The sequence below is a fragment of the Bos indicus genome, chromosome 25 (assembly GCF_029378745.1).
Source record: "Bos indicus isolate NIAB-ARS_2022 breed Sahiwal x Tharparkar chromosome 25, NIAB-ARS_B.indTharparkar_mat_pri_1.0, whole genome shotgun sequence".
Lineage (NCBI taxonomy): Eukaryota > Metazoa > Chordata > Mammalia > Artiodactyla > Bovidae > Bos > Bos indicus.
Window position 1 is genome coordinate 27,900,415 of NC_091784.1, and position 12,851 is coordinate 27,913,265.

The following is a 12,851-nucleotide window of genomic DNA, read 5'->3' on the forward strand; positions in this document are numbered from 1 at the left end:
GGAAAAGAAATGTTAAATTGTTCGATTCCTTGAATCTTTGAGATCATGGTGTGGGAGTGAAGGTCTTCTGGGAAAAGGTGAACCTTGAGGGTAGGGGAATGGGTGGGACAGGGTAATAGAAGGACCAAGAAAAGAATGGGGGGGCTAACTTATCCTCTGTCTCCACAGCTTCAGCACCCGGAGCTGCTCCCTTGACCATCTCTTCTCCTCTCCCTGTGCCATCCTCACTCCCTGGACCAGCCTCTTCTCCAGTGCCAGTTCCCAACTCCTCTCCCCTTGCTAGTCCTGTGTCTTCTACAGTCTCAGTTCCGGTGTCGTCTTCACTTCCCATCTCTGTCTCCACAACTCTTCCTTCCCCAGCCTCAGCTCCACTCACCATTCCCATCTCAGCCCCCTTGCCTGTTTCGGCTTCGGGCCCAACTCTTTTGACTAATGTGACTCCAACACTGGCACCGGTTGTCTCAGCAGCCCCTGGACCTCCTTCTTTGGCACCAGTTGGGGCTTCTCCATCAGCGTCAGCCTTGACTCTAGGTTTGGCCTCAACTCCATCCCTGTCCCCATCTCAGGCACCTGGTCACCCTCTATTGTTGGCTCCGGCCTCTTCGCATGTTCCAGGGTTGAACTCAGCCGTGGCCCCAGCATGTTCACCCGTCCTGGTGCCGGCTTCTGCTCTGGCCAATCCTTTTCCGGCAACACCAAATCCAGCTCCAGCTCAGGCTTCCCTTTTGGCTCCAGCACCTACTGCATCTCAGGCTCTGGCCACCTCTCTGGCTCCCATGGTGGCTCCACAGACAGCAATCCTGGCTCCTTCTCCAGCTCCTCCTCTGGCTCCTCTTCCAGTCCTGGCTCCATCACCAGGTCCTACTTCTGTCCTGGCTTCATCGCAGACTTCGGTTCCAGTTCTGGCTTCATCGTCTACTCCAGGAACGCCTTTAGCCTCAGCCTCCTCATTGGGGCCAGCCCCAGCTGCTGCGTTGGCTCCATCATCAGCTCAAACTATGGTACCAGCCCCAGTTCCATCACCTCTTCCGAGTCCAGCTTCTACGCAGACACTGGCTTTACCCCCCGCTTTAGCATCCACTCTTGGCGGCTCGTCTCCATCTCAGACACTCTCTTTGGGAACTGGGAACCCTCAAAGTCCCTTTTCAGCTCAGACGTTGTCATTGACTCCAGCATCATCCCTAGTACCAGCTCCAGCCCAAACACTGTCTTTGGCACCAGGACCACCATTGGGTCCATCTCAGACGCTGTCTTTGGCTCCAGCACCCACTCTGGCTCCAGTTTCTCCGATGGGCCCAGCCCCAGCTCACACGCTGACTTTGGCTCCAGTATCATCATCTGCTTCGCTCCTGGCCCCAGCTTCAGTGCAGACACTGACTTTGAGCCCTGCCCAAGTTCCGGTGCCCACCTTGGGCCCAGCAGCAGCTCAGACTCTGGCATTGGCCCCAGCCTCAACACAGAGCCCAGCTTCCCAGGCATCTTCCCTTGTGGTTTCGTCATCTGGCGCCGCTCCCTTGCCTGTCACCATGGTATCCCGGCTACCTGTTTCCAAGGATGAGCCCGAAACACTGACATTACGCTCTGGTCCCCCCAGCCCTCCCTCCACTGCTACCTCGTTCAGTGGTCCCCGACCTCGACGCCAGCCCCCACCACCACCTCGTTCCCCTTTCTATCTGGTAAGTTTTACTGTCTCAAAGGAGAGGGGACAGGAAACTGAATTCTTTTGGAGTATTGCTATAGAGTGGATGGAACAAAATAATGTCACTTTTATCTTGGTAAATTACAAAGCCTGTTTTTTTTGGACCTAATACTTGAATGCCACTGGACAGAGCCCTCCCCTGGGCCTTTACTCTTATCTGTAAAATGGGAATAATAATTCAGGTCCTACTTTTCACAGAGGAATAGTTGAGGACATAATGTGCTTTTAAAACTATTAATCACTGATGTGTTCAAGGCTTTTTTGTTACATTTGGTCTCTGGTTCTTGTTTACTCTTGAGTTAGTGTTGACATATAATTGCCCCATTTTACAGATGAAACTAGCTCATTAAATGATGTTTTAAAATTTACACAACTTGTGAGAATACAAATGTGCTGACTCTACTGCTTTCTCTTCTACACAAGAGGCAGTCTCAGAGACAGGAAGATTTTTCTCAGTTGATCACCATCGATATTTGAACTTATAAGGGATAAAGGACACCATGGAATACAGTTCCCTAAAGATCATGAGCCTTGCTGTAGTGTTTTACCTTCATGGTGATTAAGTGGGCAATAAAAATAACTTTTTTCTGTCCCTTTATGAGCTTTCTGGTAGCCATTTTTTTTCTGTCACGTATATAGTTCTATGTATGTTTGGTTGAGTTCGAGTTGCAACACAGAGTAAGTAACCCATGACCTAATAAGGAGAAAGATCTAGGGAGTCTTTCCAGGTCCTCTTGTATTTTTCTCCCGCTGATAATAGAGCTGCTGCTCTATTATTATGCTCTATTATCTATTATTCTTTGCCTCAGCCCCAGTCCCCCACCCTCCATCAGTGCCACTGACTCCACCTTTGGTCTTCCTCTAATGCTGCCAGGTTGGTCTGGCTTTTTGGAATCAGAGAGGAAAGCCTAGATCTTAGCCCAAGGGTACAACCCCATAATCTGTGTTTTACTTTCATTGCTCTGCAAGTATTAATAGGTAGCAGCTTCTTGACACTTTTTTAAAGAAGTTTGAGATATAAATCACATACCATACAGTTCTCCTATTTAAACCATACAATTTATTGACTTCTAGTATATTCACAGAGTTATGCAACTGTGACCATGGCCAACTTAAGAACCATTTGCATGTTCTGTAAAGAAAACCCCACACTTAGCCATCGTCCTTAATACTTTCCTTTTCTCCTAACTCTAAATAACCACTAGCCTACTTAATGTCCTACTTATTGAGTCATATATAGTCTTTTGTGACTGGCTTCTTTCACTTATTTTAATGTTTTTGAGGTTCATCCATGTTATGCTATAACTGAGTTATATGTGTGTATACAACAGTACTTCATTTTAAAAATAATTGTTGAATAATATTCCATTGTATGGGTATACCATATTTTATATATCTGTTGATCAGTTGATTGGGGGACATTTGGTTTGTTTCTTCTTTTTGGCTGTTATGAATAATGCTGCTATGAACATTCATGTATAAGATTTTGTATCTTTTCATGTGTTTTCATTTATATTGGATGTAACTTTAGAAGTGGAATTGCTGGGGTATGGTAACTGTGTTTGACTGAAGAATTGACAAATTTGTTTTCCAAAGTGGCTGTACCATTTTAAATTCCCTAGCGCTTATGGGGGTTTGAGATTCTCTACATCTTTGCCAAAAACTTGTTGTCTGTCTTTTTGATTATATCCATCCTAGTGGGTTTGAAGTGGTGCCTTGTGGTTTTGATTTTCATTTCCCTGATCATTAATGATGTTGAGCATCTTTTCAGAGGTTGTTAGCCATTTGTATATTCTTCTTTGAAGAAATGTCTATTCAGATCCTTTCCCTTTTTTAATGGGGTTATTTTGTTTCTTTCTATTGCTGATATGTAAGATTTCTTTATGTATTCTGGATACAAATCCTTTTTCAGATAGATGATTTGCAAATATTGTTTCCTTTGCTACTACTGTTGAGAGCTGGCCTTAATGATTTTTCCCTCTAAGATGCTTTCCTTCCTCACTTAGACCACCAAAAGCCAAGAGGTCAAGCTTAAGATAGCAGTCAGGAAGGGAAATTTGGGACACTGCTTTTTTTCAGGACCATCATGTAGATTCTAGTCTTCATTATTTGTGCATTCCAGTAACAGATATTTATTGAGAGCCTACTTTGTGCCAGATAACAAGCTGAATATTAGATGAATACGATGAGCAAGATCAGATATTTTTCATGTTATATAGGGCTTACAGTTTAGTGGATAGAAGATGTTAAAGAATTATAGCCATGTAAAACTCCAAGAGTGAAAAGTGCTACAAGAGTTAGGTGACTTGATAGCCTGTGAAACTGGAAGCACAAAAGATGGGAAAGGATTGGGTCAGAATCATACAGATTTTCTGCCACCGGGAAAAATCTCCCCTCCCCTTTTCTCTCTCAGGGTGATGGTACCTAGATGTCTGGGTAGCTGTTCCCATCCCACCGCGTTCCAGTCTAACCTTTGACAGAGACCTGGCATGGATTTGGTTAGCATGCCTGCATCCTGCTCAGTGCTTTGAGGAGGGATTTTAGTCATTGTTTTGGATCTACCACAAGAAGATAAATTAGGGTATCCTGGAGTTAAGTGTTTTATGGGAAAATCCACACATATCATCCATTCTATAAGTTGATCGAATAAATGGATCTTAATTTTGAGTATTCAGACATCTGCTTTGGTAGCATACAGGGAAGATCAGTTTTCTCTTTCAGAGAAGTCATTTCATTCAATGTGGTGAAAAGAGTAATTCCCATATTGACAACTTGGGAAAGTTAAAATAGTGTGTTCTTGAATCTTTGGGTTTCCATAAATTATGTTTAATTCTGGGAGTTACTGCCAGGTCTTCTGTAAGGATGCTGATGACTTTTTCTATGTTTTTAGGACTCTCTGGAGGAAAAGAGGAAGCGGCAGCGGTCTGAACGCCTGGAACGGATTTTCCAACTTAGTGAGGCTCATGGGGCCCTGGCACCTGTGTATGGGACTGAAGTCTTGGATTTCTGTACCCTGCCCCAACCTGTTGCCAGCCCCATCGGCCCTCGTTCTCCTGGCCCCAGCCACCCCACCTTTTGGACTTATACCGAGGCTGCCCGCCAGGCTGTACTGTTTCCCCAGCAACGACTAGACCAGCTGTCAGAAATCATTGAGAGGTTGGCAGGGCTAAGTGCTAATGGGAAGTGGGTCTTGGGGCCTCTGAGTGGATATAGTGGTTAGGGCTGTTAAAGGTGCTGACTTCTGGGGCCATTCAGAGTTCCATATTTCTACAGCTTGGCTTCTTTTTACAGGTTCATCTTTGTCATGCCTCCTGTGGAGGCACCTCCCCCTTCCTTGCACGCCTGCCACCCACCTCCTTGGCTGGCCCCACGTCAGGCAGCCTTCCAGGAGCAATTGGCTCGTGAGCTCTGGCCTCGGGCTCGTCCTTTGCACCGTATTGTGTGTAACATGCGTACCCAGTTTCCTGACTTGAGGCTCATCCAGTATGATTGTGGTGAGTTCACTGGCCAGTGAGGGTCCCTTGATCTCTTTTCTTGTCTTAGTCTCAAGATGGTTATATCAGAGGGATGCTCTACATAAGGTTTCTGTGGGTTTCATTAAACATTAGATGGTCTTTTAGGTTATGCTTATGGGTGAGATGAAACGTAGGCCTTATGATGGATTCTTGGCATTTGTAAATTTGACTTTGATGAAAGTTGAAAGTGTTTGCTAACTCATTTATTCAGTGATTATTTTGTGACCTTCTGTTATATTGTGTATCATTTAGGATACAATGGCAAATGAAATAGTACAGCATGGAGTTTTTAGATTTATGGGGAAAGGTGTGTGCTAGTACAGGACTGCACAGTAAATAGTAGATTTGGGGGAATTCCCTGATGGTCCAGTGATTAGGACTCTTTTTACTTCTTTTTTTGCCTTTTACTGCCAAGGGCATGTTCAATTGGTCAGGCAACTAAGATTTTGTAAGCCACAGGCCAAAAAAAAATGTAAATAGTAGATTTTATTTTGGGAAACTATTTGGATGAGGATCCTTTTCTTTTGGTTAGAATTTTATTGTTTAGAAGGAATTTGGCTGCAGGTAATAAAACCAACCAAAGGTGGCTTCAAAATCATTTACTGTTTACCAAGTCAGAAATGCTGAGAAAGGGTATGTAACTGGTTTAGCAGTTTACTGGTGGCTTTATGGACCCAAGACTTTGCCTACCATCCTTAGCTTGTATCTTTTTATTCTCATGGTTATTTCCTCGTGGTATTAAGATGATGTTCCAGGGAGTATACCAGTACTCCAAGCAGAGAGCAAGGGGTTGAGACAAAATATTCCTAGCAAGACTTTGATTTTTTTTTCTTCTGGGAAAAAAGCCCACCCAGTTGACTCTGATTCAGAATTCATTGACTCAGATAGAACCATATGCCGATCCCTAGAGTAATCACTGACACAGGAAAGTCAAAGAGGAACTGTGGCTTATTTATAATGATTCATCTTTTGGGGTTGGTTTGAAGCATGCCTTCCCTGGGAATCACCCTGCCAGGTGTTCACAGGATTAGTTGGGTTCTGTTAATCATGAATGATAATAGTGACTAGTTTCTGCTACAGCTCTGCACAGATACTTCTATAGTAACATAAAATTTGGAGATTTCATAAATGTCTTAGAAGAAAGGCAGCAGAATTTTTAATAATATGTATTCAACAGCTATTTTAGTAAAATTATTTTATAACATTTGAAACCATTCAGAATAGGTAAAATGAAAGTCTTTGTTGAAAGTGTTTAAACTGATTGAATCAGAAATGTTACAGAAATTATTTTGTATTTGATGGTAGGTTGAACTAGATAACCTCATAAGATCCTGCCTCTGTGGTCTGATCTTAGTGACCTTCCATCCCTGTAAGCTCATGACATAAATGGATTTGTTATCTTGTGAATTGCTTTTTTTGTGTTTCAGCTGGTATAACTCAGTGTAGTGCTGGAAGGTCTCTTGCTCATACACCACTAAGGATTTCTTTTTTTACCCCTGAGGGTCTGTATTACCCTTCCCCTAGACTGAAAGAAGTCAGGTCCAAGACAAGAGCTGACTTAAGAGGAAGAACCCTTAAGGGAAGAAAATATATGTTAAATATTTTTGATCCTCTGGGTTAACCAAAACCCTGGCATAAAACGTTTATCTCTCAAGTACATAGGCTTCCAGTGCTAAGTGTTCTCCTCACTCCAGCTTATAGCTTGTTCCCTATACCCCTTCATATCTCTTCAGGAAAGTTGCAAACGTTGGCAGTGCTGTTGCGACAGCTCAAGGCAGAGGGCCACCGGGTGCTCATTTTCACCCAGATGACCCGAATGCTGGATGTATTGGAGCAGTTTCTCACCTACCATGGGCACCTCTACTTGCGTCTGGATGGGTCGACTAGAGTTGAACAGAGACAGGTAACCCAGGCACCTGCAACACTTAGAGGCTCGCCTCAGCTCAGTCTCCTTTTCTAGGGCTCAAGAGTCTCATGAGGGGGTCCCACTAAGCCTTGGTCTGTTTTTGGAGATATGTCTCCCAATACTGTTCTTTTTTTTTTTTTTTCCCTTTTTCCTCTAGGCTTTGATGGAACGATTCAATGCAGACAAACGCATATTCTGCTTCATCCTTTCAACTCGGAGTGGGGGTGTGGGCGTGAACCTGACGGGGGCAGACACTGTTGTTTTTTATGACAGCGACTGGAATCCTACCATGGATGCTCAGGCCCAGGATCGCTGTCACCGAATTGGCCAGACCCGAGATGTCCACATATATAGGTGTTGCCTTGTCTCCCCTTACCTTACTTTTCCTTTGCTAATAGGGTTTTATTGATGTATTTGACTGTTTATACATGTCCTTCATCACCCGCCTAGGCTTATCAGTGAACGGACAGTGGAAGAGAACATCCTAAAAAAGGCAAATCAGAAGAGAATGTTGGGAGATATGGCTATTGAGGGAGGCAACTTCACCACAGCCTATTTTAAACAGGTACTAAGATCTTCCAGTCTGTGTAGGAGAGAACTGCTATGCATATGGGAATTACTGCTGCTTATTAGAAAGGATGCTTTGACCCCCACATACCTGCCTTTTCAACCAGTGATGCTTCTGATACCACTCATAGCTACCAGCTTCATAGCTGTAGACCTGAGACCAACATTCCTTTGGCTCTGACACTCTGTTTATGTTCTTTCCAAAGCAGACCATCCGAGAGCTGTTTGATATGCCTCTGGAGGAGCCATCTGGCTCATCTGTACCCTCTGCCCCTGACGATGAGGAGGAGACTGTGGCCAGCAAGCAGACCCATATCCTGGAGCAGGTGAAAAAAAGAGTGGGCAGGGACTTCCCTGGCAGTCCAGTGATTAAGACTCTGTGCTTCCACTGCAGAAGTTCCATTCCTCGTCAGGGAACTGAGATCCTGCCCTGCAAAAAAAGAGTTGACAGTCCCTAGAGTAGAGCTAACGGTTATAGTGTGTGTCATCTTTCAGTCTCTTGAGTTTGTCCAAGGGGAAAGAACTATTTCTGCTGCTTCCCAGATTACAGTTCACCTTTGATACTTGTGAGTAGATTGCTTATTGGTTCACCTGATTTCATAGATAGAATCACGGTTCTAGGTTTGAATTCCAGCAGTGCGTCTTGATAGTGTCTGTTAAGCTACATCCATTTAATCCTCTGAGCCTTAATTCCCACTTCTCTGAAATGCTAAATTAGAAGGAAGTAACTGAGGGTTAAATGGCATAGTGGATTTAGAAGTGCTTTGTATATAGTGTAAAACTCTTTTTTCCAAACATTAAAGCATACTAGAATCATTTGGAAGATTTTGAAAAAGATTGATTCCTGGGCCCTGTTTCACAGTCTTTCTACTTAAATCATGATTTTTAAGGGTGAGGTCTTGGGCATTTGTAGTTTTTTGGAAGTAGACAGATGTTTTGAAACTACAGGTGTGGATTATCATGGAGAAAATTTTCCCTACCAAGTGCATTCCTCTCATGCTCTAGGCTACTTCCCTCAGTGACTTTGGTGTGATCTCTCTGGATATTCATCTCGGGAATGATCAGATATTAGTCTGTTGTCCTGAGGGATCTCAGTGCAAAAAAGAATTGTGGATTATTTTGTATTCAAAAAACTACTGCTTTAAAAAGATATGAGGCTGATTTGAAAGTAAGTAGAACTAGAGGTCTCAAAAACAGTTATTTTGTCCCTGGTGGGACTCCTGGTTGAATCTGTTCTATCCTATGTGGACCACTGTGTTGTTTGGTAATTTGGGTGGCCCAGAAGAGAGTTGAGTTATGGTGTAAATCTGCTTTGATGTAAATCTGGCCTCATTTGCCAGAATCAAATCACAGGATGTAAAGAAAGAACTTCTCATGGTATTTCTTCCCCACACCCTTGTAGGCATTGTGTCGAGCAGAGGATGAAGAGGATATTCGTGCAGCCACCCAGGCCAAGGCTGAGCAGGTGGCTGAGCTTGCAGAATTCAATGAGAATGATGGGTTTACTGCTGGTGAGGGAGAGGAGGCTGGTCGGCCTGGGGCTGAAGATGAGGAAATGTCACGGGCTGAGCAGGAAATTGCTGCCCTTGTAGAACAGGTTGGTGTTGGATCCACTAGTTCTCAGCCTTACCCTCCATAGCCCCTTCCTGTGGACTCTATGACTATCTGTCTTTGGTGAAAATAATCATGAGTGATGGGCCCTGGGCACCAGGTTGCTATTTTCATCACCACTGCTCTTTCCCACAGCTGACCCCCATTGAGCGCTATGCCATGAAATTCCTGGAAGCCTCCCTGGAGGAGGTGAGCCGAGAGGAGCTCAAGCAGGCAGAAGTGAGTATTTCTTCAGGGTGGGGATAGAAGTGGAAAGTGACTGCTTTCCACGTACTCTACGTGCTGCTTGCCTCCCTCTGACCAGTCCTTGGGCTCTGTTTTTGATAGGAGCAAGTGGAAGCTGCCCGCAAGGACCTGGACCAAGCCAAGGAGGAGGTGTTCCGCCTACCCCAAGAGGAGGAGGAGGGGCCAGGGGCTGGGGATGAGGTTTCCTGTGGGACTGGTGGAGGCAGCCACCGGCGCAGTAAGAAGGCCAAGGCCCCTGAAAGGCCAGGGACTCGAGTCAGTGAGCGTCTTCGTGGAGCCCGGGCTGAAACTCAAGGGGCAAACCACACTCCTGTCACATCCACCCATCATACCCGCAGCACTTCCACACCCCCTCGCTGCAGCCCTGCTAGGGAACGAGTTCCTCGGCCAGCACCTAGGCCTCGACCCCCTCCAGCTTCAGCTCCTGCTGCAATTCCTGCCCCAATTCCTGTCCCAATCTCTGCCCCAATCCCCATTTCAGCCCCAAACCCAGTAACCATGCTTCCTGTCCATATCTTGCCTTCTCCCCCTCTCCCTTCTGCACAGATTCCTCCCTCTTGTTCTTCTGCCTGTACCCCTCCTCCTGCCTGTACTCCTCCACCAGCTCAAACCCCACCTCCAGCCCAAACTTCTCTCTTAACTCCTTCCTCTCCTCTTCTGCTTGGCCTACCTTCTGTGCCCATGTCGCCACCAGTCACGAACCTCCCCTTGGGCCTGGGGCCTGAGGCAGAGCTGTGTGCACAAGCAATGGCATCTACTGAGTCCCTGGAGCTGGCTGATATGGCCAGTTCCGAGACTTCCCCAATTACTCTTGTGCCCCCTAAGGATCTGTTGCCAGTTGCTGTTGAGATCCTGCCTGTGTCAGAGAAGAACCTTTCTCTCACCTCTTCTGCACCTAGCCCAACCCTGGCGGCTGGCAGCGTCCCCAACGGTCAAGAGCAGGAGGTACCCGAGCCTGCCGAGGCGACCATCCTCTCAGTGCTGCCTGATGGTGAGGAAATGCCCACGTGTCTGAGTGAGAGCAATAGGCTGGAGCTCCCACCCTCAGCAGCATCTGATGAGCCACTTCCAGAGCCACTGGAGACTGATAAGAACTCGGAAGAGCTGGTGGAGGCCCAGACCCCAACCTCTACTCCAGAGAAACCACAGGAACTTGTTTCAGCTGAGGCCACAGCCCCATCAACTTCATCCTCGGCCACCTCCACACCTGAGGGTTCTTCGCCAGCCCGGCCCCCTCGGCGTCGTACCAGTGCAGATGTAGAAATTAGGGGTCAAGGGGCTGGTCGGCCAGGGCAGCCTCCAGGTCCCAAAGTGCTTCGCAAGCTGCCAGGACGGCTAGTGACTGTGGTAGAGGAAAAGGAACTGGTGAGGCGACGGCGACAGCAGCGGGGTACTGCCAGCACCCTTGTGCCTGGGGTCTCTGAGACTGGTACCAGCCCGGGAAGCCCATCAGCCCGCAGCATGTCGGGGCCAGAATCCTCACCTCCCACCAGCGGTCCCTGTGAAGTTGCTCCCCCATCCACACTGCCCACTCCAACCCAGCAGCCCTTCATAGCTCGCCGTCGCATTGAGCTGGGGTTAACTGGTGGGGGCAGCTCAGAAAATGGAGAAGGGGCACTGCTTGCCATCACCCCTCCTGCTGTGAAACGTCGGAGGGGGAGGCCCCCCAAGAAGAACAGGTCTCCAGCGGATGCTGGGCGAGGGGTTGATGAGGCACCTTTATCCACCTCTAAGGGAAAAACCAATGGGGCTGATCCAGTCCCTGGGGCTGAGACCCTTATTGTTTCGGAGCCTGTCCTTGCACCCCAGCTTATTCCTGGGCCCCAGCCTCTCGGACCCCAGCCAGTTCACAGACCCGAGCCCATCATCCTATCACCTGTGGAGAAAAGAAGGCGTGGGCGGCCCCCTAAGGCCCGAGATCTGCCCCTTCCTGGGACCACTTCCTCTCCAGGGGATGGCAACTTAGAGAGCCGGACACAGCCACTCCCGCTGCCGCCACCCCTGCCGCCACTCCCGTCCCTCCTGTCCTGTCCCACCGCTGCTGCCGCCAGCACTGTCACCACTCTCACCATTTCAACGTCCCCACCCAAGCGGAAGCGGGGCCGACCTCCCAAGAATCCACCATCACCTCGGCCCAGCCAGCTCCCTGTCTTGGACCGTGACAGCTCTTCTGTCCTCGAGAGCTGTGGATTGGGGAAGCAGCGGCAACCCCAGGGCCAGGGGGAGAGTGAGGGTAGTTCATCTGATGAGGATGGAAGCCGCCCCCTCACCCGCCTGGCCCGCTTACGTCTCGAAGCAGAGGGAGTGCGGGGACGAAAGAGTGAAGGGTCCATGGTGGTGGCTGTAATTCAGGATGACCTGGATTTAGCGGATAGTGGGCCAGGCGGGTTAGAATTGACATCTCCCGTGGTCTCATTGGCTCCAAAACTGCGCTCGACTCGGCTGCGTCCAGGGTCTCTAGTTCCCCCTCTAGAGACTGAGAAGGTGCCTCGCAAACGGGCAGGGGCCCCAGTCGGCAGTGGTCCTGGGCTGGCAAAGCGGACCCGCCTACAGCCCCCAAGTCCCCTGGGGCCTGAGGGCTCAGTAGAGGAGTCTGAGGCCGAAGCCTCAGGTGAGGAGGAGGAAGGGGATGGGACCCCACGGCGCCGGCCTGGCCCCCGCCGGCTTGGTGGGGCCACCACCCAAGGGGACCAGCGTATCTTGCGCAGCAGCGCCCCTCCCCACTTGGCTGGCCCTACCATTAGTCACAGAGGCCGCAAGGCCAAGACGTGAGTGGGCTGCCCTCTTCACCTAGGCTTTCTGCCATAGCCCCTCTCTCTCCATGACCAGGCCTGACTCTGTTAACCACTACTTGAAGTCTTTTGAGGGGGAAATCCTCCAGGGAGACATAGGGGCCTTCTCCCTTCTTTCCACCAAAGTAGGGAGTAGGCATCTGGTTGTCATGGAAACGGGGCTCTTCACACATCCCCTTCCCTTCCACCCCACATGGCTGGGCAGTGTTAAGGGTGGTAAGATAGTCTCTGTCCCCACCCCTTTGTACTTGATGTCCCCAGCTATCTTTCATGGCCCCCCCCACCCTTAGGGGAAGGGGGAGGGGCTTCTCTACAATGAGTTTTTTCTTTTTTTTTTTTTTTTTTAAGAAGAAAAAAATAATAAACTTAGTTTCTGTATGAGCATCCGCGTAAGGAGGCTTCTGATTTTCTGGTCTGGTGGACGGTTGGGTGGGAACTTGGGTATCATTTTTCTCCTCTTGCTAAGACCCTAGTACTTGATCTCTAACCCAGAATTGTGTGTCTTTGAGGCAGAA

General features: G+C 48.0%; 1 protein-coding gene across 1 annotated transcript in view; it reads left to right on the forward strand.

Moving 5' to 3' along the window:
• SRCAP (Snf2 related CREBBP activator protein) overlaps nt 1-12,720 on the forward strand; it is a 34,357-nt gene extending 21,637 nt beyond the window's left edge. Inside the window, exons 26-35 of the mRNA XM_070779251.1 lie at nt 169-1,676; nt 4,590-4,855; nt 4,991-5,193; nt 6,948-7,117; nt 7,278-7,474; nt 7,571-7,685; nt 7,894-8,013; nt 9,090-9,284; nt 9,434-9,517; nt 9,626-12,720. Coding sequence (XP_070635352.1) covers nt 169-1,676; nt 4,590-4,855; nt 4,991-5,193; nt 6,948-7,117; nt 7,278-7,474; nt 7,571-7,685; nt 7,894-8,013; nt 9,090-9,284; nt 9,434-9,517; nt 9,626-12,316 — 5,549 coding nt within the window. The 3' untranslated portion in view covers nt 12,317-12,720. The remainder of the gene's footprint in view (nt 1-168; nt 1,677-4,589; nt 4,856-4,990; nt 5,194-6,947; nt 7,118-7,277; nt 7,475-7,570; nt 7,686-7,893; nt 8,014-9,089; nt 9,285-9,433; nt 9,518-9,625) is intronic.
• The last annotated feature ends 131 nt before the right edge of the window (nt 12,721-12,851 follow it).